The sequence below is a fragment of the Pantherophis guttatus genome, chromosome 1 (assembly GCF_059756535.1).
Source record: "Pantherophis guttatus breed Tessera chromosome 1, ASM5975653v1, whole genome shotgun sequence".
Taxonomy (NCBI): Eukaryota; Metazoa; Chordata; class Lepidosauria; order Squamata; family Colubridae; genus Pantherophis; species Pantherophis guttatus.
The window spans coordinates 331,735,918-331,762,384 of NC_142063.1; the positions used below are offsets into that span (position 1 = coordinate 331,735,918).

General features: G+C 41.1%; 1 protein-coding gene across 3 annotated transcripts in view; it reads left to right on the plus strand.

Moving 5' to 3' along the window:
- LOC117667472 (SPNS lysolipid transporter 2, sphingosine-1-phosphate) overlaps positions 1 to 26,467 on the plus strand; it is a 153,920-nt gene that overhangs the window by 109,890 nt on the left and 17,563 nt on the right. Inside the window, exons 5-12 of one of the 3 annotated variants that reach the window (XM_087889297.1) lie at positions 5,319 to 5,385; positions 10,082 to 10,224; positions 11,041 to 11,193; positions 12,928 to 13,117; positions 16,280 to 16,345; positions 19,137 to 19,235; positions 21,923 to 22,086; positions 24,416 to 24,497. In XM_087889297.1, the coding sequence (XP_087745423.1) occupies positions 5,319 to 5,385; positions 10,082 to 10,224; positions 11,041 to 11,193; positions 12,928 to 13,117; positions 16,280 to 16,345; positions 19,137 to 19,235; positions 21,923 to 22,086; positions 24,416 to 24,476 (943 nt within the window). In that variant the 3' untranslated portion in view covers positions 24,477 to 24,497. Of the gene's footprint in view, positions 1 to 5,318; positions 5,386 to 10,081; positions 10,225 to 11,040; positions 11,194 to 12,927; positions 13,118 to 16,279; positions 16,346 to 19,136; positions 19,236 to 21,922; positions 22,087 to 22,866; positions 23,059 to 24,415; positions 24,498 to 26,467 lie in introns of those variants that run through there. The other 2 variants (XM_060693177.2, XM_034420845.3) reach the window with 2 other exon arrangements.

A 26,467-nucleotide genomic window follows, 5' to 3' on the forward strand; every position in this document is an offset into this window, starting at 1 on the left:
AACTGCAATGGAAATTCTGGTCCCAATTGTGGCCGTGAGTCGAGAACTACCTGTATTTCTCAGCTTGAAGTAGATGAAAGGGCTTTTGTTTTCTCTTGTCATCCACTCCCTTGCTGAACACAAGACACTTGTCTCCAAGGCATTCCTGTGGGAACCATGCAAGGTTTTAAATATAAGGCAAACGTATAATTAATTAAATGAATTGTATAATTAAATGTAATATATGCGCTGGAAACATGCACTGCAACAATACATTGGCATATATAAGAAGGATGTGGAGGAATTAGGAGTGCAGAACTGAAAAGATGGTGAAAGGCTTGGAGGCTAAATTCTGTGAAGGACAATGAAAAGAACTGAGTATGTCTAACCCAGGGAAGAAAAGGCTGTGGGGACCCATGATCACAGTCTATCAATAATTGAAGGACTGTCACAGGGAAAGGGATGGATTTGTTCTGCATAGTACTTGAGAGAAGGGCAAGAGGAAAAGACAAGTGGAAGCACAGGTATAGTATAGGTTGTTGTTATACCTGGCTCAGTAGCCTGTTTCCCCGAAAATAAGACATCCCCTGATAATAAGCCCAATCGGGCTTTTGAGCGCATGCACTAAAACAAGCCTCCCCCTGAAAATAAGCCCTCCCTGAAAATATTTAAACGCAGAGCTGGAAATCAGGTAAGACGGCAAGAGGAACTCCATCTTGCTCCACGCGCCCCAAAATAATAAGACCTCCCCGAAAATAAGGCTAAAAAAAATATAAGACAGGGTCTTATTTTTGGGGAAACACGGTAGTAGCAATTGTGAGGGGGATCTTGGAGTCTTAGCGGACAATCGCTTAAATATGAGCCAGCAGTGTGCTGCAGCTACCGAAAAGGCCAACATAATCCTAGGCTGCATTAACAGTAGGATAGAATCAAGATCACATGAAGTGTTGGTGCCTCTATATAATGCCTTGGTAAGACCCCACTTGGAATACTGCATCCAGTTTTGATCACCACAATATAAAAAAAGATGTTGAGACTCTAGAAAGAGTGCAGAGAAGAGCAACAAAGATGATTAGGGGACTGGATGCTAAAACATATAAAGAACAGTGACTGGAACTGGGTATGTCTAGTTTAGTGAAAATAAGGACTAGGGGTGACATGATAGCAGTGTTCCAGTATCTCAGAGGCTGCCACAAAGAAGAGGGGGTCAACCTATTCTCCAAATCACCTGAAAGCAAGACAAGAATCAATGGATGGAAACTAATCAAGGAGAGAAGCAACCTAGAACTAAGAAGAAATTTCCTGAGAGTGATAACAATTAATCAGTGGACTAACTTGCCTCCAGAAGTTGTGAATGCTTCAACACTGGACATTTTTAAGAAGAGACTGGACAACCATTTGTCTGAAATGGTATAGGGTTTTCTGCCTGAGCAGGGAGTTGGACAAAAGGACCTCCAATGTCCTTTCAATTCTGTTACTGAGAGAGATCCATACTCAAAATAAAAAGGGGGAGTGGAATAGCCTATCTCCTGCAGATGTGGATATCTGCACACACCTATCACTGGTTTCAAACAAAGGTGGGATAATCATTGTAATATAATGGCTAGAGGCGTTCGACTAGAAGTTTTCCAAAGTCCCCATAACTCTTTGATTCAACAGATATAAGAAGAGCTCAATACAGTAGATTAGACCAAACTCCAAATAAAAACAGATCAAAGACCGATCAGCTGGTTTCTTCTTGGAAATCCACACTTAAAGCAGTACGATAATATCAATTCTTTACTACAGAGGTCAGCAGTTTCTCAAGTGTGTACACCACAAAATAAAACCAGCATTTTTGTTTGAAAAAGGCCCAAACCTTAGATTGTTTAGCAGATAGTCTCAAATGAATAACTCTATAAGGAAACCAATATTTCATCAGATGCCAGCTGTTTTTTAAAATTGTTCAACATTTATTTTAGGGGTTGAATAAACCAGATATGTGTATTGTGAAAATTTTTACACCTGATAGCCTTCCTTATACTTGTGCTGCAACTAATGCTTGTATATATACTGTATCCTGCATCCTTTAACTGGAAGTTGTGACTAAACATTTTGTTACGTTTTGTTTTGAGGCTATCTTTATATTTTCATCAGTTGTCAGCCAAATTCCCAAGAATTCCACGAACAAGGCATGAAGTCAATCTCATTCAAACTGCTAATATTTGTATTTATAGGAGAACTCCCTTTAAAACCAGAGTAGTTAACACAATGGCATTTAAAAATCCACCCCTTCGTTCCTTATTATGTACAGCAATTCAAATACTGACTGCTATTTGCACTACTTAAATAACAGCTCCAGGTTTGGAAATTTAGGCTGGTGAAATGTTAACCTTAATCAGCATAAGGATTTAAATAAAATCTGTGGTGAGAAAACTCATTTAGTGGCAATTTGCATTTTGCAGCATCTTCTGGCATACCAAAACACATTCAACCGTCACGGGATTTCTCTTTCTTTTGGTTTTTTTTTCCATAAATATATTTGGTTTTTTTCAGATTTCACCTTTTTGTTTGTCAAAGTTCTAGTTTGGGTAACTAAGCATTGGCACTCCCACCTGACCATTGGAAATAGAAGAACATATGTAGAAAAATGAAAGATTAAAAGGATAGAAATATTCCTGGTCTTCTAGAATGGATGATTCTTTTAAATTCTTTGACATTGTTTTCATGAACAATTGATTCTGTAGCCAGATTTATGTATTAATAAGGCAGAAGGGATTATTTTGAATTTAGCATAGCATTGTTGTCTGAACCCAGCTATTTACTGTACAGGTAGTCCTCGACTTATGACCACAATTGAGCCCAAAATTGATATTGCTAGGTGAGAAATTTGTTAAGTGAGTTTTGCCCCATTTTATGAGTTTTTCTTGCCACATTTCTTAAGGGAATCACTGCAGTTGTTAAATTAGTAATACCGTTGATAAGTGAATCTGGCTTCCCCATTGACTTTGCTTGTCATAAGGTCACAAATGGTGATCATAAACAGGACACTGCAAACCGTCATAAATATGAACCAGTTGTCAAGCATCCGAATGTAGATCACATGATCATGGGAATGCGGCAATGGTCATAAGTGTGAAAAATGGCCATAACTCACTTTTTTCAGTACCTTTGTAACTTCAAACGGTCACTAAACAAACTCTTGTAAATCGAGGACTATCTGTATGTGTAAATAATGTAAGGATTCAAGCTGCCTCCCCCTCACCAAATATTCCTTTTATGTCCACTATGTTTCTTGTTCTGAGATATCACCGAACATTCGTGAGAGCTCCTTTATTTTTTGGCAAATGGGTACCCTGTGGCTGACCATGCCCACTGTGGGAGCAGTTTTATGAACTGGCACATATTCCATTTTATGAGAATGCCTGCAATGTATTTTCAAAATGTTGTATATACTCTGCCCAAAAGGATTGTCTGATGCTGAATTTACAGCATGCTATTTTTATGAAGCTAATTCTGGTTCATATTTTAATAAACTTCAGTTAATCAAAGGTTCTTAGAGCCCAGATATCATAGTCCTCTCCTACATGTTCTAAGACTAGATAACTCTGCAAAACAAAATAAATTATGGGTAGTTCTCCACTTACGACTATTTGTTTAACGACCATTCAAAGTTACAACAGTGCTGAAAAAAAAGGAGTTATAACCAGTTCACACACTTACCACTATCATAGCACACACACACACACACACACACCCCACGGTTACATGATCAAAATTTGGGCATTTGGCAATTGGCTTACATTTAGGATGGTTGCAGCATCCCAGGGTCATGTGATTGCCATTTGCAACCTTCCCAGCCAACCTCCGACAAGCAAAGCCCATGGGGGGGAAGCCGGATTTGCCTAACAATCATGCGATTCACTTAATGATCACAGTGATCCACTTAACAGCTGCAGCAAAAAAAAAAAAAAAAGGTTGTAAAATCAGATGCAACTCAAGAGTCGTCTTGCTTAGCAAAGGAAGCTTTGGTCCCAACTATGGTTATAAATTGAGGACTACCTGTATTTGTATTATAGTGTTTTATATCGATTTTGCTAGCTGGACATTCATAAAATGAATCCTGGGCTTTATAGTACAGAGTAGATTTATTTATTTATTTATTTATTTATTTATTAGTTTGATTTATATATGCCGCCCTTCTCCGGAGACTCAGGGTGGCTTACAATGCGTTAAGCAATAGCCTTCATACTTTTGTATATACCTGCTTAGTAGGGCTTTCGCCCCCCACAAGCGGTGTTCTTTTTATACAAAGTCAGCTTATTGCCCCCACAAACTGGGTCCTCATTTTACCTACCTCGAAAGGATGGAAGGCTGAGTCAACCTTGAGCCTGGTGAGATTTGAACTTGCAGTAATTGCAGGCAGCTGGTGCTACTTAACAGCACTTTAGTCTGCTGGGCCACCAAGATGCCAAAATATTTCATGATAGATCTGTAGGAAGGGTCCAATAAAGCCCTCTTAGTGCTACAATCCACTAGAGTCTCGGTACAAAATAAAAAATCCATTAAAATAGGCCAGGCAATTGAAAAACTGCCTTTATGAACCAAACATAATTATTTTTAATGAGATCACTGGGACTCTGCCTGTGGTGCAATGTTGAGCTTGTGTGGATTTTTGTGATTGCAAAAATGTATATAGTTTGGGAGTGTGTAGAAATCTCTTACATTAGAAATTTAGAAGCTTGTGTAATATTATTACACAACTTATTTTCCAAAGCACCAGAGGGCAGGACAAGAAACAATGGATGGAAACTAATCAAGGAGAGAAGCAAACCTTGAATTAAGGAGAAACTTCCTAAAGTAAGGACAATTAATTAGTGGAACAGCTTGTCTCCAGAAGTTGTGGGTGTCATTGGAGGTTTTTAAGAAGAGACTGTCACTTGCCTGACATGGTATCGGGTCTCCTGCTTGAGCAAGGGGTTGGACTAGAAGACCTCCAAGGTCCCTTCCAGCTCTATTCTATTCTGATCCTGTTTCTGATATTATTGGGTTGGCTACGCTTAAAGTGCTGGATGAGTAATAATAGGAGCATCAAGGAAGCAACAAAATTAAGTGATTTCAGGATCTCTTTACAGCCATCTAGTTATCAACTAAAATCTGGGTAATCCCTGAAATACTGTAATGTCTTGATGGACATGTTTCTTTCTTGATTTGGCAACTATGGTAAAATGAATACCGTATATCTGGAGCCATTGGGAACTCAGGCTGGCTCAAAACCTGACCAAATAACTAAAGTCATATTTCATTTTTTTCCTGTGTGGTTTTATCTTAATATTTTTTTATTTCTTTCTGTTTTCTAGTGGCTTAGGATATATCACGGGATCAAGTGTCAAGCAAGTAGCTGGAGATTGGCACTGGGCCCTGCGGGTGAGTAAGTGAGCAGGATTATCATATCTGCATTGCAAAAATCTAAGTCACCACAAGATGGCAGCAAAGAGAGATAGGACACTCCAGCTCTTGGCTGCTATCTAGTGATGATCCAGTTTTTGCAGCCTGTGTATTGTAGCTCTAGTAATGAACTCCTGTTTAGATTTAACACATTTGTATAGAACATCTGAATAAATATCATGCCTTTCTCCCTGATTTAAGCAAAATTTATAATTCTGCGGAATTCAGGTGCAACATAATGGCCTAATATATATTTGATGTACCTGATTTCTGATGTATTAAGTCCTGATGTGTGGTTTGTTTGGCTTTAACTTAACATGTTCTGCAAACCTAAAAATTGCAATTTGTAAATCACAGTGTTTGGCTTTGTGTGAAGTATGAATACAACAAGCTGTGGTTTGTTTATTCAACCAGTTACTCAGCATGGCGTGCAGAGTGATGCTTGTGGAGAGAAGATTTGATGGAAATGAAGATTTATCCTCTTATATTATTTTGGACATAAAGTTTTGCAGTTGAGTGAAGTTACAGTAGAGGTTAATTGCGCTACAATTAGAAATAGGCTAGGAAATGATTTGTGGATGTCGCTTACTGCCTGTATTTTTCCATGCATATTTATTCCTTCAAAATTCCCAGAAGGTTTGGATGATGATATGATTGTAGGATCTGGACAATTTTCCTGTGACCAGAGGTTGCCTTTTAAATTATTCTACATGGTCAGCCAGAGGTGTGGCTTATATTACAATGTCAACGGTGCATCTGAGGCCAACGTTTGACTCACCATGTTCCTTTCTGAAGTGTTTGATGGGGTTGAAGTAGATGGGAACTCTGTAGCTCCAAAATGACTCATTTGGGTTCAGTTGATGTGGCTGTGGATTGTCTAATCAGATCCATGAGTGAAGAGATTGGTTTGGCTTATTAGTGGATGAGTTTAATGGGTTGTGCATGCAGGGCCACTGTGTTCCTGAGGTATATTCGGAGATGTTGGTAGAGGTATATGTGGGAAAATGATGAGAGCCAAAGGCCAGAAATGGACCATTACATTCTTCGATGACTTTTTGCATTCTGCTAAGCAGGATGTTGTTCCCAGCAATCCATTCCTGTTCTTCCCCCCCGTTTTCCCCACAAGCCCTCTTTTGAGTGCTTCAGCTTTTTTTCCTTTAGGTTTTTTCCATTTCCTCTCCTCCCCCCACCCTCGATTTTGGCAAACCTCTAAACTTGCCAATCGAATAGCAAAGTTGAAAGGGACCCTCGAGGTCTTCCGTTCCAACCCCCTGCTCAAGCAGGAGACCCTATACCATTTCAGACAAATGTTTGTGCAAGATCTTTTTAAAAACCTCCAATGATGGAGCACTCACTCACAACTTCTGAAGGCAAGTTGTTCCACTGGTTGATTGTTCTTCATGTTAGGAAATTTCTCCTTAGTTCTTGGTTGGTTCTCACCTTGATTAGTTTCCATCCCTTGTTTCTTGTTCTTCCTTCAGGTACTTTGGAGATTACGTTGACCCCCTCTTCTTTGTGGAATATTGCTATCATGTCACCCCTAATCCTTTTTTTTTTCATTAAACTGGACATACCCAATTCCTGCAACAATTGTTCCTATGTTTTAATCACCAGTCCCCTAATCATCTTTGTTGCTTTTCTCTGCACTCTTTCTAGAGTCTAAAACATTGTTTTTATATCATGATGGCAGAAAAACTAAACCATCAACCAAATTATCTCCCTTTTCTTTATCTATTATTCTGAGTGCATAAATGTTGGCACTCATAAACTGATCCTCAGAGTAGAAAGAATTATAGTGAAGTGCTAGTAGTACTCTATAATGGCTGTTTTGACTATTCTGTACCCTTATCACACTGACAATGTTGCTTTTACAAAGATCTGAATTAATTTAAATGCAACCCCTGCCCATTCACCTTCCCACCTAAAAAAATGTCAGAGAGAAGAATTCTATTTAATCCAGCTATATATAAAACTTGGCCTAAAAATGAAACAGCTAGTTTCATGTCTAGTTTTTTTTTTTAAAATTTGATTTATATGCTGCCCTTCTCCGGAGACTCAGGGCGGCTTACAGTGCGTTAAGCAATAGCCTTCAACTTTTGTATATTTATACAAAGTCAGCTTATTGCCCCCACAAACTGGGTCCTCAATTTACCTACTTTAGAAAGGATGGAAGGCTGAGTCAACCTTGAGCCTGGCGAGATTCGATCTTACTTTAATTGCAGACAGCTGGTGTTAAATTACAGTGCTCTGTCTGTGAGCTATCCAGGCTCACAGACAGAGCCTGGATAGTTTAATGAAAAGAAGGATTGGGGTGACATGATAGCAATGTTCCAATATCTAAAGGGCTGCCAGAAAGAAGAGGGGGTTAACCTATTCTCCAAAACACTTGAAGGCAGGACAAGAAGCAATGGGTGGAAACTAATCAAACAGAGAAGCAACCTAGAAATTTCCTGACCGTCAGAACAATTAACCAATGGAACCACTTGCCTCCAGAAGTTGTGGGTACTACAAAATTGGAAGTTTTTAAGAAGTGATTGGACAACCATTTGTCTGAAATGGTATAGGGTTTCCTGCCTAAGCAGGGGGTTGGACTAGAAGACCTCCAAGGTACCTTCCAACTCTGTTATTCTGTTATTCAGCTAAATTGAAACCCTGTATTTTTTGCCATTTCTCACTGAGATTTCCACCTCACCTCTCTCCCATAGCTTCTCTTTCATTTACTCCCCTCGTTTGTTGGAGCACATACAAAATCTGTTACACAATTTAGGGCGCTTCCGATTTATTTATGCCAGTTTATTGTTGAGATAGCAAAGGCAAAAAGGTAGCCTCAGTCCACTGTTCTTAATTTCCCTTATTATTAAGCATAAAGCATTTATTTATTTTTTTGGTTCTGTTCGGGGGTGCATGAGAGAGAGGAACACTTTGTCTCACTTCACATTTCTTTTCCTGCACCGAGCCATTCTTATTTCCTTCTATTTTATCCCCCTGGGGACCCTGATAAATGTGCCAGGGAAGACTAGCACACAATGCTCAGAGCAGACACACACAAAAATTGGCCTGGATGGAAAAATAGCCGAGAGGAAATAAGACAGCAAAACTGCTTACTGACCTTTGACTCTGCTTGGATTCCGGCTATCCGAGAGGTGATTGCTGTTTCCTCGTCACTGGACTTCTGCAGAGGTGGAATTTTAGAGATGGTGCCATTTAGAAGTGTTGAATACCATCACATGCCTGGTTCGGAATAAGCATCTTTATGCAGGTTAATTAGTTCTGTTTTGTAGATGAGATAGAATTTGCATGGCATTTTCAAATGCTGAGAGGACATTGAATGCATGATTTAGGTGGGTGGTTGTTTTGGTTTTTTTTACATCAGCATTATAAATTGTGCCAGCATAATTATCTTTCATATAGTTCATGCTGTAGATTATGGGTAGGAGGGAAGGGGAGGTTCACTTAAGATTGCAAGTGAATTAATGAAAGGAGAGATTCAGTTGATAATAGCTTAATCTATTTAGCAAGGAATAGAATGGAGATAAGTTGGATGTTTCTCCCAGATATTTTATGCTGTTTATATAAAACACATAGCAAATAGCAATAGCACTTAGACTTATATACCGCTTCACAGTGCTTTTACAACCCTCTCTAAGAGGTTTACAGAATCAGTTTATTGCCCTCAACAATCTGGGTCCTCATTTTACCCACCTGGGAAGGATGGAAGGCTGAGTCAATCTTGAGTCTGGTGAGATTCGATCTGCCAAACTGCTGGCAGCTGGTAATCAGCAGAAGTAGTGCACTCTAATCGTTGCACCACCACAGCTCTTAATACACACACATACGTACATTCATAAATTTCATAACAAATTGTATAGCATTACAGGTAGTTCTTGTTTAGCAACTGTCTCGTTTAGGGACAATTTTCAGTTGATACAGTGAAAGACCTTCGCAGATCTGTAAAGCAAAGGAATACTGAAATAAAATCATAAGCACAGTCATAGTTTTCATTTAGCTAGTGATTTGTTTAATGACCAAGTTGCCTGGCCCAGCTGTGGTCACTAAACAAGGACTACCTCTTTGCTGTTGACTTTGCTGTTGGGGAATATACGGAGTCAATATAATTCCATAATTTTTGATGGTGAGGTAGAACTTCCTTGGCAAGTTGGCTATGTTGTATGGAATTTTTCCAAACTTGGTTATGAGTTTGGAAAAAAGTAAAGGAGGGCATGATGTTGTATGAGATCATTATATATATGACATGGAGAAAGTTGACAGGGAGATTTTCTGCTGGACAACCAAACTGATAATGATTAATTTGGAATCAAAACTTTATCACTTTAAATTCACTTGTAGGAGAAGTTCTAAACATGGCTGGTTTGAAAATGATTTCAGTGCCTGTGTAACCCCCTCCTTTCAAGTGCTATAAATAAGTTGACACGCATGGAGATAAATAATTTTCCCTCCAGACTTTTCAGACCTCGGTTCTGAAGATTCGACCCCACCATTCCAATATTTTCTTTGCAATTCCCAAGGCAGGAATTTCTTAATTATATAAGAAAAATAGAAGAGGTGAATTTCTGCTCTGATCTAGGAATCCTGTTCTTTGTCTTGAGTTTTGATATCAGATCATTCGCTTTGGGCTATTTTCTCAGCTGTTTTTCTTCCCCCTCTTCTCTTCCAGGTTTCTCCACTTTTAGGTATGATCACAGGGACACTTATATTAATATTTGTACCAGCTGCTAAAAGAGGCAACGCTGAACAACTGGGGGCACAGCTGAAGGCCCGGACCTCCTGGCTGAGGGACATGAAGGCCTTGATAAGAAAGTAAGGCAACCCTTCTTAGGGTTGATTTTAAATTTTTCTATGTTAGAAACCAACTTGAGATACTTTACGGGTTCAAAGCCAGACAGCTGGGAGTAACATTTTTTAAAATTGCCACAATATTCCACTTCTCCAGCTTTTTTTTCATGAAGCTACTGATGACAGCAACTATTTAGTGCAATGTCAACACCATTGATGTGCTAAGTGCCTTGTATATTACAGAAATGATAACAGCCCTTTCCTAGAGGACTTTTAATTCCTTTGTATCATCATATTAAGCTGGTATGGTTTTTCAACCTCATTTGTCATGGAGCGGCAGTTTTATGGTAGAAATTAAGAATAATAGAATAACAGAGTTGGAAAGGACCTTGGAGGTCTTCTAGTCCAACCCCCTGCTCAAGCAGGAAACCCTATATCATTTCTGACAAATGGTTATCCAATCTCTTCTTAAAGCCCCCCCAGTGTTGGAGCACATAGAACTTCTGGAGGCAAACCAGTCTACTGATTAATTGTTCTGTCAGGAAATTTTCCTTATTTCTAGGTTGCTTCTTTTCTTGATTAGTTTCCATCCATTGCTTCCTGTCCTGCCTTCAGGTGTTTTGGAGACTAGGTTGACTCCCTCTTCTTTGTGGCAGCCCTTTAATTATAGCTGCTTAATTATAAATTATAGGTATCAAACTTTGGAAGAGTTTTTGAGATTATTTCTGGGCTACTGTATATGAGTAAGAAGGATCAGGTGTTTCCTGGACAGATCTGGTTTTTTTCTTCTACTCTGTTCAAAAGACTCATTTACTGACTTACAACCCCCTTTGTCTTCAGTCGCAGTTATGTGTTTTCGTCCCTGGCTACCTCTGCTGTTTCCTTTGCCACGGGAGCTTTGGGGATGTGGTTCCCTGTTTACCTGCATCGGGCCCAAGTTGTTCAAAAAACAGCAGAGATTTGCACTTCACAGCCCTGTGGGACTAAAGACAGGTAAGGTTTTGTTCTATATTCATATTCCCCTATAACCGTGATGGCCAACCTATGGCACGCGTGCCCAAAGTGGCACGTGGAGCCATGTTGCTTGGCACATACGGCATCACCTGTTCCTCTTCCGGGTTTCTGGCGTGCATGCCCGCATGATGATCAGCTGGCCTTCGTGCGTGCGGCAGTGCTGGAAACTGGAAGAGCTGGTCTTCCATTTTCTGTGTGAGCATGCGCGCTGGCTAGCTGATTGAAGCACGTACATGCATGCCAGAAACCCGGAAGACTAGCTGGCTGGCGTGCATTCATACGCCGGAAACCGGAAGTTCATTTTCAGGCGCACACATGTGCCCTGGGTAGCTCCTCTTCCAGGTTGCGGCCCAAAAGTGAGCGCAGACTCCCTTTTTGGCACTCGGGGCCGAAAAGGTTCGCCATCACTGCCCTATAAGCTATAAAATATTTCCTCAGAAGATGTTCACATATCGTTGGCTGTATTTGCGTTATGGTATAGCAGATGCTGCTCTAAACCTCCAGAGGAAGAGTGGGCAGTACAACATTTTAAATGAATAAATGAAATTGCCATGTTCAGAGACAGCAAGCATGAACGTACCAAGAACTAGAAGGAGTGAGACAAGTGCAGGAGAAGGCCATTACTCACATGTCCTGCTTGAGTGCTTCTTGGCAAACAGGCCTGGTTGGCCACAGGACTAGAGAACCTTCACTGGTTCCTCAGATAATCAGAAACCGAGCCTTCCTGCTTAGATGCGATTCATTTGAAGATACCATAGGCTGGGAGTGAAACAAAAGGAGGGTTAGTCCTTCTTTAGTGACCAATATTGGGACTGACAATTCGGTTGTTAAAGAGACATGGTAACTAAGTGAAACATCATATTATTATGATTTTACTTCAGTTTTCCTTTGTAGACCTGCAAATAGCCATAAATCGAAGCACTGGTTGTAAAATTACTTTTTCATATGAATGGTGGCTAAATAAATCAGTCACTAAATGAGGACTAGCTCTACTTTTTCCAGTTCAGGCTGTTCTTTTGGGCTTTTCTAGGGACAACCAGTCTTAATATTTAATACAATCCACAAAGCTTTTTATAGATTTTATTTTAAAAGCAGGAATTTACTTATTTGTATTTCTTCCTGCCGCCATGACAGTGTTTGAGTTCTGAGAGGAAAATAAATGCAGGCCATTTCATCTTAAATTCTATCTGATCATATTACTTCAGTTGACCAATAGTGGTTTTACATACATTTTTTTTTCCTTCTGTACTTTTGCCTCCTTTGCAGTCTTAATTGTCACAACTACCATGAGGGGCAGAGGTTCATATTTTGTTTAATGATAATAGAAATGAAAGTTGAATGATTTAAGAACAGTGGAATGTAGGCATGGAGTGGCAAAAAATAGCTTGTCCAGAGATACCGTAAGTTTTAAATAAACTTCTTAAATGCAAATATTTTTAATTTTCCATTTATTGTCAAAAACTCAGATCTGAGTTATTGAAAGAACCTAGAATTCCCGTGAAACTTGAGAATCTCCAGAAACTGCTTTTTTTTTTTTTCTGAATTCTTTTGCAGGGGTTTAATCCATCGATCTCCATGTAGCACCTCTTACTCATTGCCTTGCCTTGCTAATTCAACCCTCCCTGCTGCCTCTCACCTACTGCCTTGTGTATAAAAATAAGTACACCTAAATGAGAAAAGGGTTTTATTTCTGGAATCGTTCTGTGTCCTTAGCTTGATCTTTGGAGCCATCACCTGCTTCACTGGATTTCTGGGCGTGATCACTGGGGCTGGAGCTACCAAGTGGTGCCGGGTGAAAACACAAAGAGCGGATCCTCTAGTTTGCGCTGTCGGGATGCTGGGGTCAGCCATCTTTACCTGCTTGATTTTCGTTGCAGCCAAGAACAGCATTGTAGGAGCCTATGTAAGTGATCAGTCTGGAAAAGGGGAGGCTGAGTTGGATTTCTCTTCCTTCATATATCTATCTACAGATAAGCCTCGTATTATAGCTGTAATGGAGCCTATCCATTATGGTTGTTAAGTCCTACCGGTCGGAAAACAGATCTGTTATGTGGCCGACCCATCTATACAATGTTGTTTGTAGTGGTCATTAAGTGATCACAGCAATTGTAAAAACGAATGCAATTGTTAAGCAAATGCCATGGGTCAAACCCATAATTCGCTGTGGCGCACTTTTGCCAAAACTGGAACTGAAAGCCAGTTTTTGTCAAAACCGTCATGAAATGCAGTCACATGACTGCAGGATGTTGCAAACGTATATATATATAGCCCAAAAATTAGCCCTAGCTTGATTCTACATGTGCGTCCAATATAAGCCCTATCGCCAAAATAAGCCCTAGTTAAGAACCCACCCACTCCATTTTACCTGGTTGCACAAGGTGGATGAGGTGTACAGGTATAAATCAAGCTAGGGTGGGGATGAGGGGTGGAGCTGCCCCTTGTGCCCCGCACACACTAACCTTAGGACAGTTGCAGCCAGGCCTTCCATGCCTTGACACCTGCCTCGCCTTGCCGGCTACTTCTGCTTCCGCTTGCGCGTGTTGCCCCCAGCCTCCATTTTGCCATCAGAGGTCTTCTTCTGGGAGGGGCTGTCGGTACCACCGCCATGAGGTGAGAGAGTGGAAAAGACATCCCCTGAAAATAAGACCTAATGCCTCTTTTGGAGGCAAAATAAATAAATAAAACAAGACCAGATCTTAAGGAAGGTTAGGGGAGAATGGGGAAGAAATAATTATATTTTCCCTCCAGGCCTTAACTTCTTTTGTTTTGCACATTGCAACTTCTGGTTCATACATTTCTTCTGGCTATGCCCTAGAAGGAGAAGACAGAGTAGAGGCTGATGCTTCCTGGTTTTTAGGAGCAGTCAATCTATTGCCTTCTGGCATTTAAATCTCAGGAAGTACGAATTCAGAATTCCTATATAACACCCAGTTCATTTCCCTGCTTTTAAATCTCAAAAAGAGGGTAAAGGACAATGCCAAATACAGTGGTACCTTGGTACTCATCGTTAATTGGTTTAGGGAGGCATGATGAGTACCCAAAACAATAAGTACCAAACAAATTTTTCCCATAAGGAATAATGTCACAAGGCACCCAACACTGACAAATTCTAGCTTGTGCATTGAGCACCAAATAAATGATGAGTATCAAGACAAAATTTTCACATCAAAATACGTTAAGTACCAGATTCAATTAATTTCAAAGCAGTTGAGTACCAAGTTGAGTGCCTGGAGTCTCCACACTTGAAAATGGACCTTAGCCGATGCTTTAATATACTAACTGGTGACCTTGATTCTATTCCAATGTATTAAGTTCCCTTTATACATTATTAATGCAGTTCTTTGAATGCTGATCCTTCTGTAGTCAAAATGGCCCTGCCGGTAATAAAAATAACACCACTGAATAGTTTTTGGAAACATGCATAAACAAAAAAAACTATTAGCTGTGATGTAAAACAAAGCTATTTCAAGGACTCCAAGTGCTTCTAGGATGTTCAGAATCACCACTTTGCATTTCGAGTTCAAGATAATCTAAAATTGAAATGTTTGGCATACCTTTAGCTGCAACCAGAGTTCCTCTTTTGTGTAATCAACCTATATATTTAACTTCCTCTCCATCAAGGCAGATTCCCTTTCAGTACTTGATGGAGTTCTTTTTTTTTTTTCCAGACCCCATTTTTTTAGCATGCTCTGTAGCTTATGTTTGTATTTATGTCCATGTTTATACTGGTAGAATTATTGTTAGCTACCTTGAGAATTTAAGGAAGTATATAAATACTACAAATCAGGCAGAACATATGGCGTTGCAAATGTTGCTGGATTCTAGCTCCCTTTATCCCAGCCATAAGCCATGTTCAGTAACATCTGGAAGTTCCCTGTTCCTGCTATAAATATATTTCTCACCATGGTTGACCTCTATCTCTTTTTGAAATACACAGAATTTTTACCAGTTTCTAAACTTCCTCCTTATAAACATATAACAATATAAGCTTACAAACCTTATAAAACTATAAACATTTTATAAGTATTTCTTTAATAAAAATTTTCCCGATCACAAATAAGTAAAATAATTTAAAAAAAACCTTCCCTCCCTGTCTCCTCCACCCCACAGATAAGGTTCAGTAGATGTTAACAGTAAATTGCCATGCATTCAGAGCAGTGGTGAAATGTAAAATTTGTTACTACTGGTTCTGTGGGCGTGGCTTGGTGGTGATGGGTTATATGATTGAATGGGCATGGGCAACTTTTTTTTTTTAACTTTTAAGACCATTTTTTCTACAACCTCTTCGGCTGGAGAGGTTGTTAAAAAATGCTTTTAAAAGCCTCTGACGATCCCAGCTGAGTTGCCTGATCGGCAGAGGCTTTTTTTTTTAAGAAACATTTTTTCTACAACCTCTTCAGCCGAAGAGGTTGTAGAAAAAATGCTTTTAAAAGCCTCTGATGATCTGAGCTGAGCCACACGATCATCAGAGGCTTTTTTTTTTACTTTTAAAAGCATTTTTTCAGCTGAAGAGGTTGTAGAAAAAATGCTTTTAAAAATAAAAAAATAAAGCCTCTGAGGATTGCGCGGCTCAGCTGGGCACGGGGGGAGGGATGTTTGCTACCGGTTCTCCGAACCACCCACCGCCATCGCTACCGGATCGGGTGATCCATCCGAACCGGGAGCATTTCACCCCTAATTCAGAGGTGGTATTCAGTCGGTTCAGACCAGTTCGTCCGAACCAGTTACGGAAATTGTGGGTAGGCTCATGTACCCGCCCCGGCTCTATGCCATCCTATTTAGGCACATTTTTTGAGGCCGGGCGCATGCACGGACAGGGCACGCACCAGGAAAGCACGTGCACAGAAGGCCGGGCGCATGCTTGGATGGGGCGTGTGCGAGTGAAGCGACCACGCACGCATGTAAGCTCACATTTGTGAACCAGTAGGAGAAAGTAAATGAATACCACCCCTGCGTGCATTCAGTTAATATTGAGGATGCAGTCTTTAAAACAGAACCACCAAATTGTGGGATACTTCTCAAACTTGCATGAATAAATTGTATATGTCTACTGTTTCAACCACAGGTCTGCATTTTTATTGGTGAGACTCTTTTGTTTTCAAACTGGGCCATCACAGCTGACATTCTTATGGTAAGTTGATATGGAAGTTTAACTTGCATTTAATTTACTGGCATAGGGCTATATGTATGTTTTGCAATTGGGCAACTGTTGTTGGACTCAAACATTAAGCTTGGAGTACCGGTATGTGCCTAACATATTATATTAATGCATTTCCTTCGTTACAAACTAGATTGAAGGCTAATCTAATTAGAAGTAATCAAGTTTAGTTGTTGGGCAAATGCAGCTGCTAGAACTTTAACTGGCCTGGTTAAATGTGTTTGTTTGAATGCGCCCTCTGCCTCATCAGCCATAGCTAGTATGGCTAATTTTCTCCTGCAAGCTAACCATTGCAATGTTCCTCATCAAAGTTGCTAGGAAGAGACTTGCACTATAAATAACTTCCATTTAGTCTTATTGTTTTGTCACTCTTCACCTTCACCTCCTCAGGTTCTTGCTCTTTCTCTGCATAATACACATAAACACGTTCCGCAGGCAGGCAGGCAGGCAGGCAGCAATGGCGGGCGAAGGCAGGTTAGCAATGGCGGGCGAGCAGGCGAAATGTGGAATGACTGGGTGGGAAGGGGTGGGGCCAGCCGGTGGTGCAATTTGCCAGTTCGCCAAACTGCACAAAACAGTAACAACCGGTTCGCCCGAACCAATCCGAACCGGCTGAATCCCACCCCTGGTTCTGCTTCTTCATTTGGAGAGCTGTCTCCTTCTTTAAACCTCGATAGAAATTCCATTCTTCAGCTTTCTAGAGACCATCTCTCATCTCTCACTTCTAATTACAGATTTTCCCAATAAGGGCATAGTTTTTCCCACCATTAAAACAGGAGGTCTAGCTTATATATTTCATGTTGTGTAGATGTAGCAGGGAGGTGTCACAGCAAGTGGTAGCACGTAGTCAATCTTGGCTGTTCTAAAAAAAAAAAAGGCTAAGCAGAGTTGGATCTGGTTAGTATCTGGAATTGAAGACTGCCATAAAATCTCAAGGCTATAGAAGTTGAATTTCATCCATGGGAGATTAGTAGAAAGAAGCAGGTCACCATAGTACTACTGGAGACCTCTTGGCTGCTTTCCCTTCTCATTCCTCTGGATTTTGATACTGGTCCTAAAATTTATGGGCGTTCTTCTTAAATGGCCTTTGCCACTGGCCATTTCCATAGGATGTGGGCATCAAAAACAACAATGGTTTAGAGATGCCTTCTGCAGTGCTATGAATAGTCTTGCTTGTTCTCTGTGGTGGGAAGAGGACATCACTGGGAAACCAGAGCTTTCTCCAGGCCTCTACTTAAGGAAGTATGTTTGGCCAAACAACCGTATCTGTCCTTTGGGCAGCAAAATCTGGACAACTCCCATAGTAAAAATTTAGTTTCAGCTTTATTTTATTCTTCAAAATGCCAGTCTACTTTTGTAACTGACTACATCTGCAAACTTGGGCAGGAACTACTTTTTCACTAAATGTTTCTTCCCCCTACCCCCCATGATCAGCTACTCTCAGTTGATTAAAACAACCTACATAGCTTATGGATCTCCTGATTTGCTCCTAATTCATGCAGTTCAGGAGCCCTGAACTGGGCTGCAGTTTAGTTCCAAATTAAAAAGGATCTAACTGAGCCTTCTTCTGATAGAATAGAATAGAATAGAATTCTTTATTGGCCAAGTGTGATCGGACACACAAGGAATTTGTCTTGGTGCATACGCTCTCGGAGTACATAAAAGAAAAGATACGTTTGTCAAGAATCATAAGGTACAACACTTAGTGATAGTCATAGGGAAACAGTCAATATAAATCTTAAGGATACCAGCAACAAGGTTACAGTCATACAGTCATATGCAGGAGGAGCTGGGTGGTGGGAACAATGAGAAGATTAATAGTAGCGCAGACTTAGTAACCAGTTTGACAGTGTTGAGGGAATTATTTGTTTAGCAGAGTGATGGTGTTCGAGGAAAAACTGTTCTTGTGTCTAGTTGTTCTGGTGTGCAGTGCTCTATAGCGTTGTTTTGAGGGTAGGAGTTGAAACCATTTAGGTCCAGGATGTGAGGGGTCTGTAAATATTTTCACAGCCCTCTTTTTGACTCGTGCAGTATACAGGTCCTCAATGGAAGGCAGGTTGATTGATCAATTGCTCTCCAGTTATGTTGAAGTACTATATCCACCCTCTGCAGACAGAACATCCAATAGCATAGCTCGTGTGTGTGTGTGTGTGTGTGTGTGTGTGTGTGTGTGTGTGTATTCATTCAAGTCCCTCTTGATGATTGCCTGGACAAGTCCCTCCAGAGTTCTTAGCAGCCTTTTCAGACAGATGGTTGCCATTGCCTTCTTCCCATGGCTGAGAAAGAGCGATTGACCAAAAATCACCCAGCTGGCTTCAATCCCTAAATCGGGACTAGAACTCATGGTCTCCCCTTTTCTAGCCTATTGCCTTAAACACTGCACCAAACTGGCTGATGTTCGCTATCTGATGGTTCCTATCTGCGTACGGTTAGGTGGGGAAAGGGAGCCCTGGTGGTGCAGTGGTTAACTGCAGTATTGTAAGCAAACTCTGCCCACAGTCAGGCGTTCGATCCTGACAAGGCTCAGGGTTGACTCAGCCGTCTATCCTTCCAAGTTTGGTAAAATGAGGACCCAGATTGTTGGGGGCAATATATAAATAATGCTGAAATTGTAAACCACCCAGAAAGTGCTGTAAAGAAATAAAGGGAGGTATTTAAGTCAAAATACAGTTGCTGTTTCTAAAAGAAAAATTGTTCAGAATGATTAAATGCTATGATGTTTTAATCTTTTATCTCCCTCCCTGCCTTCTACATTCCATTTCAGTATGTGGTTATTCCTACACGCCGAGCAACAGCCGTAGCGTTGCAGAGCTTCACCTCACATCTTTTGGGAGATGCTGGAAGTCCCTACCTGGTTGGATTTGTAAGTATACCCTTGGCACACCTGAGGAATAGGATAAGAAGCTGGGTTCTTGTGAGAATGATAATTCTCCCTAGCTCTGCACACACCCGGGCTTTGTGATTGCATTTAATGCTCTTAATCTGGCAATTCAATGAATCCATGTTCTAGTTCATACAAAACATTTGGGATATAAGCTAAGCCAACAGTCAGGTTTTGTATAAGTCCACACATCCAGGGGTGAAATTCAGCAGGTTCTGACAGGTTCTGGAGAACCGGCAGATACCACATCTGGCTGGCCCCAGAGTGGAGAGGGAATGAAGATTTTGCAATATCTTTCCCCTGGAGTGGGGTGGGAATGGAGATTTCACAGTATCCTTCCCCTGCCACGCCCACCAAGCCACACCACACCACGCCCACCAAGCCACGCCCACAGAACCGGTAGTAAAAAAATTTGAATTTCACCACTGCACACATCCCAAAAAAATCTTTAGCCAAGTAACACTAATTTAGCATCGTGTGTGATGTGAATGCATCTTCTAGACCTTTATTATTAGAGTTGTTTGTCACACCTCTCACTTCGAGGTTACTCTTTATCTGAAGGTGTGCACTTTGTTGAATGAACTGAGCCACACATCTACAGAAGAAGAAAAGAGAGTACCATTAATGAAACCAGAAAGAGACATAGGAACGAAGTGTTTTTGGCACGACACAATTTTCTGTTTCTTCAGATCCACAGTTTAAGATACCTCTCTGATTTCTGTGGTGATTTTGAATTTAAAATAATTTATTTTAAAGTTTTCTATGTACTCCTTTCTTCTCCTATTATCCTCACAATCCTTGATGCTACAGACATTTTTTGGGGAGTGGGTGGGGGGGATGTTCCCAATCAGGGTGCTAGCCCAGACAAATTCTGCTATTTGCGGATAATTAGAAAACCTCCCCAAAGTGATAAGGGATGGGTAAGGTATTCTTTAACATAATCTTTCTAACAAAGATAAGCTTCTCCCTCTCCTGCATTAGGGAAATGAGATGGAAGAGTAACTGACATCGCCACTTAACACTTCAAGAGGGAGCTAGTTACTTAGAAGACTCCTCTATGTTAAGCACCCTAGTTTTGGTTTACACTATTATTCAGGGTATTTCTAAAACACAAACACATGCATACACCCACATGCCAAATGTGGTGCTAACTTGGGACCACAGAGCATATTGTTTTCCTTGGTTCCTGCAATCATTAAAATAAATGTATGCTTATTGCCTGATATTATTTAGCCATCTAGCCCAGATATTCTACTGTGATCTGGAATTTTCCCAACTCTATCTGGAGTTTGCCTAATTAGAATCTGAAGCAAAATGGGTGTTCCAACGTGACTTCACCCCAGTTCTAAATGAAGGCTCTGTATACAAAGAGATTGCTCAGTAAATGAATTTGAGTTGGGCCTTAGATGTTGAACCTAGGAAAATGCCTCATACTGCATCAGGTAATGGATTCCTTTAACACTGAAAAGTGTCGGTTCTACCACATTTCCAGTGGAGAAGTCTCCCTTGGTTGATAGATCCTTTAATAAAGTAAAAGGTAAAGATTTCCCTATCCAGTCATGTCCGACTCTAGGGCACAGTGGTCATTTCCGTTTATTGGCCAGAGAGCCTGTGTTGTCCCAAGACTGTTGGCTTAACTTATATCCCAAATGTTTCCATCACTGGTGGAATTCAAATAATTTAACAACTGGTTCTCTGCCCTAATGACCGACTGGGTGGGCGTGGCCATGGTGGGCATGGCCAGGGCATGTGACAGGCAGCACTGAGCCTCCTGCACCCCCCTGGGAGCAAAAACTGGCCGTGGGAGGTGGCGCTGCCCCCCCATGCCCCATTTTGGGCCTAGGAGGCCTCCTTGCAGCCTTCTGGGAGTGAAAACGGGCCACGGGGGGCGCCACATACCCCCACGCTCTGTTTTGGGCCTAGGAGGCCTCCCTGGGAGCCAAAATGGGGTGTGTGGGGACTCCTGGAAGGGGCGGGGAGGGGAGAGGCTGAATCCCACCACTGGTTTCCATGGTCATGTGGCCAGCATAGCTATATGCCAAAAACATATGGGAAGTTGTTACCGTAGTACCGTACAAAGTGGTACCTATTAATCTACTCGCACTTGCATGCTTTTGAACTGCCAGGTGGGTAGGAGCTGAAGCAAGGAACGGAAGCTCACCCCATTGTGCAGTGCTCAGGTCTCGAACCCGGGCTTTCTGCTTTCTAGCTGACAAGCTCAGTGTCTTTAACCATTGAACCATCATGCCCCCTTCAGATTTTTTTCATAGAAGGTGGCAAAGTTGGCAACTGGAATTTTTGCACCTGGGAAAAATGGGTGGTTTATCTCTGAACAAGGGTTCCCACCATCCTCTTATCCCTGGAGGATCTAGTCTGGGAGTTACAGCCACTTGTGGAGAGACTTATGCCAACAAAAAGAAAAACATCGCAATGGGAAATCCTGCCTAACAGTCATAGGAGGAGCCAGCCAGTTAACTGTAAGAATGTCAGGATTTGTTTTTCTGTGCAAAACTGAGAAAGTCTCACAAATCTTGGCAAGGAAGCAGTTGGTTTCCCCCATCCCATTTCAAATAAACTATGTTGGTGACAAAGAGAATGTCCATAAATAGGCTTATCTCTGTCTGTTCCGTCTCTTTCCACCCCCTCCACCCCCTACTTTTCCCTTCTAGATCTCTGATGTGATACGGCAGAGCACAAAGGAGTCGCCACTCTGGGAATTCCTCAGTTTAGGCTATGCGCTGATGCTGTGCCCTTTTGTTGTGGTCCTCGGGGGGATGTTTTTCCTGGCCACGGCCCTCTTCTTCCTAAGCGACAGAGCCAAAGCCGAGCAACAGTGAGTACCTCTCAGTGGTGTGGGAAAAGGAAAACAGCATGTGTTATATTTTTAAAGAAGGGCATTGTCATTTGCCATTTTGGCACTGGTATCCAATTTAAACAATGAGAAGAGCCACGGGTGCATTTCCAATCTGAACAGTGTCAACCTCAGCTTGAAACACCAATTCAAGAAATTGAGGTGCGAGATTGTGTGCTTGGAGACTCCAGCAAGCTCTAATAATGAAAGTGTTATCATTTCCAGATTTGCTAGTAGATCAGTCTTTTGAGTACTACTGTGGGGGCCATTCAATTGCTTTCTTATCAGTCCACATTATCTAGAAGAAGAGAGACTATAACTCTTTCTTTCTCCTTGCTCTTCTTACTGCTTTGTTGCTCCTGATAGTCCATATGGGGGTCTTTTTGGTAGAAGTACTACAGTGCTTTATTGAAAGCAAAAGTAGAAGGGGACAGCGTAGGATGGGATGATTAGATGGTTAGATAGCATCATCCACGCAATGAACATGAATTTGGGCAAACTCTGGGAGGCAGTGGAGGGTAGGGGGGCCTGGCATGCCATACTCCATGGGATCACAAAGAAAGGACTTAGTGACTAAACAACAACAGTATAGTGCTTTTCTGTTGTCTTCTTCCCACTCTTATAGGGGTTCATAAATGATAACCAGAAATTCGAGTTGCATTTGAAATCCTATTAGGAGCCAGTGCAGTTCAGAAAGTAGTGTTGTTACCTAGGTGTACCGAAGTGTACTATTTCTACCCATACTGTTGTATTCTGGATCAGTTGCAGCTTCTGGATGGTCTTCAAGGACAAGCCCATGCAACACACATTTCAGAAATCTAATCAGGAAGGAACAGAGCATGAATGAGGAGGACTTCCAAACCCATAAATAAGGACAACTCTTTTCTTATATAGCCTATTTACTGTTATAGTTCCCTTGTCGGGAACTTGAGTCCAATGGATAATTGCTAAAGTCTACCCAGCTGCATGGGATCCATTCTCAGCTCTCAGCTCCTACAGTTCTGCTTTTATTTATTGCCAAGGGCTATTTACCCACTTTCTTGTACTCTGAAACAAGAAATAAAATAGAGCAGCATTCTTTAGAGGTTCAATCCATGGAAATGGGAATTGCCATCAGTGGGAACAATGAGAACAGAAAGAGAACACTATTGATAGGAAAGACACTGAAGATACGTTCGCCAAGCAGACTTGCCATCTCATCCTACTTGAAGACTAGAGGCAATTTATTTCTGTGAGAGGACTAATATTCATTTGGCAAAGCTATCCCAGAATGTCTAGACGCTGGCATCATTACTCTTCAGCATTAACTTTCTAATGCATCCTGATATAAATAAATAAATAAATAACTTTATTGTCATTGTACATGTATACACAGTATACCCATACAATGAAATTCACAAAGACCAGATGCAACACACATAATAATCCCTAAACACACTCCCACCCACCACAGTTCCCCACCCCTAAACCACGCAAACATCCACACAACAGACCAAGTAATACTGTCCAAGAGCTCACTGATGGTGGCCCTTTAGTTCATTGGTGAGTGCAATTATAGCTCTGGGATAAAAACTATTCAGAAAATGTGTAGTCCGAGTTTTAATTGTTCTGTATCTTCTGCCAGAAGGCAACAGTCCAAAAAGATTGTAAGCAGGATGGGAAGAGTCTCTGAGAATGTTATGCAACTTTCTCAAACAGCGAGATTTGAAGATTTCGTCCAGGCCTGGTAGCTGGAGTCCGATGATATTCTGGGCAGTTTTAATGGTTCTCTGTAGAGCTTTTTTATCCGCTACAGAGCTTCTCCCATACCATGCAAGAATGCCGTATGTCAGGACACTCTCAATGGTGCTGCGATAGTAGGACAGAAGTAGATGCTGAGATAGATTTATCTTCCTGATATAAAGACCTGTTTATTCTCTAAGGTGGACCTATTCCTCTTTCCCCATCACTTTCTCTGTTATGATTGTCTTCTGCAGATGCCCAGAGTTCCACCTGCGTTCCTAAAAATGATAACGATAGTGCTGTACCACAAATTCTGCCCTCTTTGAACACGCATGCAATGCCACAATGCAGAGGGTATGGTTTGAGTTGCAACAACAGCATGATGCTACTTTCATTGCAGTTTCAAGATTGTTGGGTGATTTGAGGCCAGTCAGTTGTGATAAATTGAGTGCTACCAATACGTTTCTCTGTTTGCTTGAATATATATCAAATTCTTGGATGTAGAGATATTGCCTTTAAAAGCTATTCTTCCTGAGGCTTTCCTGTAGCTGGTTAAAAAGAGACACAAATCTGGGCTCATGTTTTTCAGCACGGATTTGGATCATCTCACCATTGGCAACTCCAGTAACTCAGAAGATGCTACCACATGATAGGCAGAAGAGATTTTTGGGGTTAGTTCATGTGTGTATGTGTTTTGTTGTCTTTTGGAAAGTTCCTTTACATACTTGCCAGGACAAATAGGGGCAACCTGCTGTCTATTTGGAGTATGTGTGTTTATGGTGTGTGTGTGTGTGTGTGTGTGTGTGTGTGTGTTTATCTGATTCCGAAAGAAAACTCAGAAATTGGCTTCATCAGGGAGAAAATAATTCTGGATTAAGCTACTTTGTTTTGACTTGTTTTGGTTTTGTGGGCAGATGTTTTAAATATATGTGGCTCTCTCAGCATGTTTGTGGGGCAGCTCTTATGTTATGTAAAATGTTTGGGGCCAGATTTTGATTCCTACATTTTTTAAAGCTTATTATGAATTTAGAAGTATAATTCATCCCAGTTCCTCTGCGGCTTAGCCTAGCTGATGATCAAACTTCCTCACGTTGTAATGTCATCCAAGCGCTGTACATGAAAGATAATAGAATTCTGCACAAAGGAAAACTAGATTCTGGGTTTAAATGACAAAAAAAATTGTCTGCAGCTCAACAGTTTTGCATATTCTACTTTTGCTAAGCAAGAAGTGATGCATTGTGGTAAATCCTCACCCTACCCACAACCACTGAAATTCTAATTCGTAGGATATATGACACGATGAGGACTAGCAATATTGTTGGTTGTGTGGTAAAGGAGGCTTCCATGAATTTTAATTGTGGATACAGTACTGCAATTTATTTTGTCTATCCATTTCGTATTCTAACTGGTCCCTAATCCTAGACTTACAAAATATCTTAGAGATCATTTAGTCCAGCTCCTTGGTCAACGTAGTGCAGTGTTTTTCAAAGTTGGCAACTTTAACATGTGTGGACTTCAACTCCCACAATTCCTCAGTCAGCATGCTGCCAAGTTTGAAAAACATGGATGTAGAGTATATAAAAAGATTTCCACTGTCCTGTGGTGTCTAACTTTAGGGGCCAGTGCTCCTCTTCATTGCCTAGCCAAGGGAGCCAGCGTTGTCCAAAGATGTTTCCATGGTCATGTGGCCAGCATGATTATATGATGCATGGAACACTGATACCTTCAAATCAAAGTGATACCTATTTATTTACTTGCATTTGCATGCTTTCAAATTGCTAGGTGGGTAGGAGCTGGGGCAAGGACAAGAGCTCACCCCTTCACATGGTTCTTGGGTCTTGAACTCTCAACCTTCAGGTTGACAAGCCAGGCATCGTAACCTCTAGGCCACCGTGCCCCCCCCCCTTTTTTTTTTCAATTTGATTTATATGCTGCCCTTCTCCGGAGACTCAGGGCGGCTTACAATGCGTTAAGCAATAGCCTTCATACTTTTGTATATTTATACAAAGTCATCTTATTGCCCCCACAAACTGGCTCCTCAATTTACCTACCTTAGAAAGGATGGAAGGCTGAGTCAACCTTGAGCCTGGGGAGATTCTAACTTACAGTAATTGCAGACAGCTGGTGTTAATCACAATGCTATCAGTCTGCTGAGCCACCAGGCCCTTTTGTAGAATATTTATTTATTTATTTATTTTATTGTTTATATTTATATACCGCCCCTCTCCCAAAGGACTCGGGGCAGTGAACGGCCAACACATAAAACACAAGAAATACAAAATTTAAAAACAGTATTAAAATCCAATTTAAATTAATTTGGCCCACAATTAAAAACACCCCTGTATTAAGACCCATAATCAAACAATTTAAAAATTAAAACAATTTAAAGGAGTCAGGCCAGCCTGGCTTGCTGGAATAAAAACGTCTTTAGGGAACGGCAAAAGGTGCGAAGATCCGGGATCCGCCATATCTCCGGGGGCAGCTCATTCCAGAGGGTAGGTGCCAGGTGCAATATCCAGGTGCAATTTCTGTATCGTTAAAAAACTGGCCCTCCAAACCTCTCTTAGATAGCTGGTGTCGTATAGTGGTTAAAATGATGGACTGAAAACACTCAGATCCAAGTTCCCCACTGACTACAAAA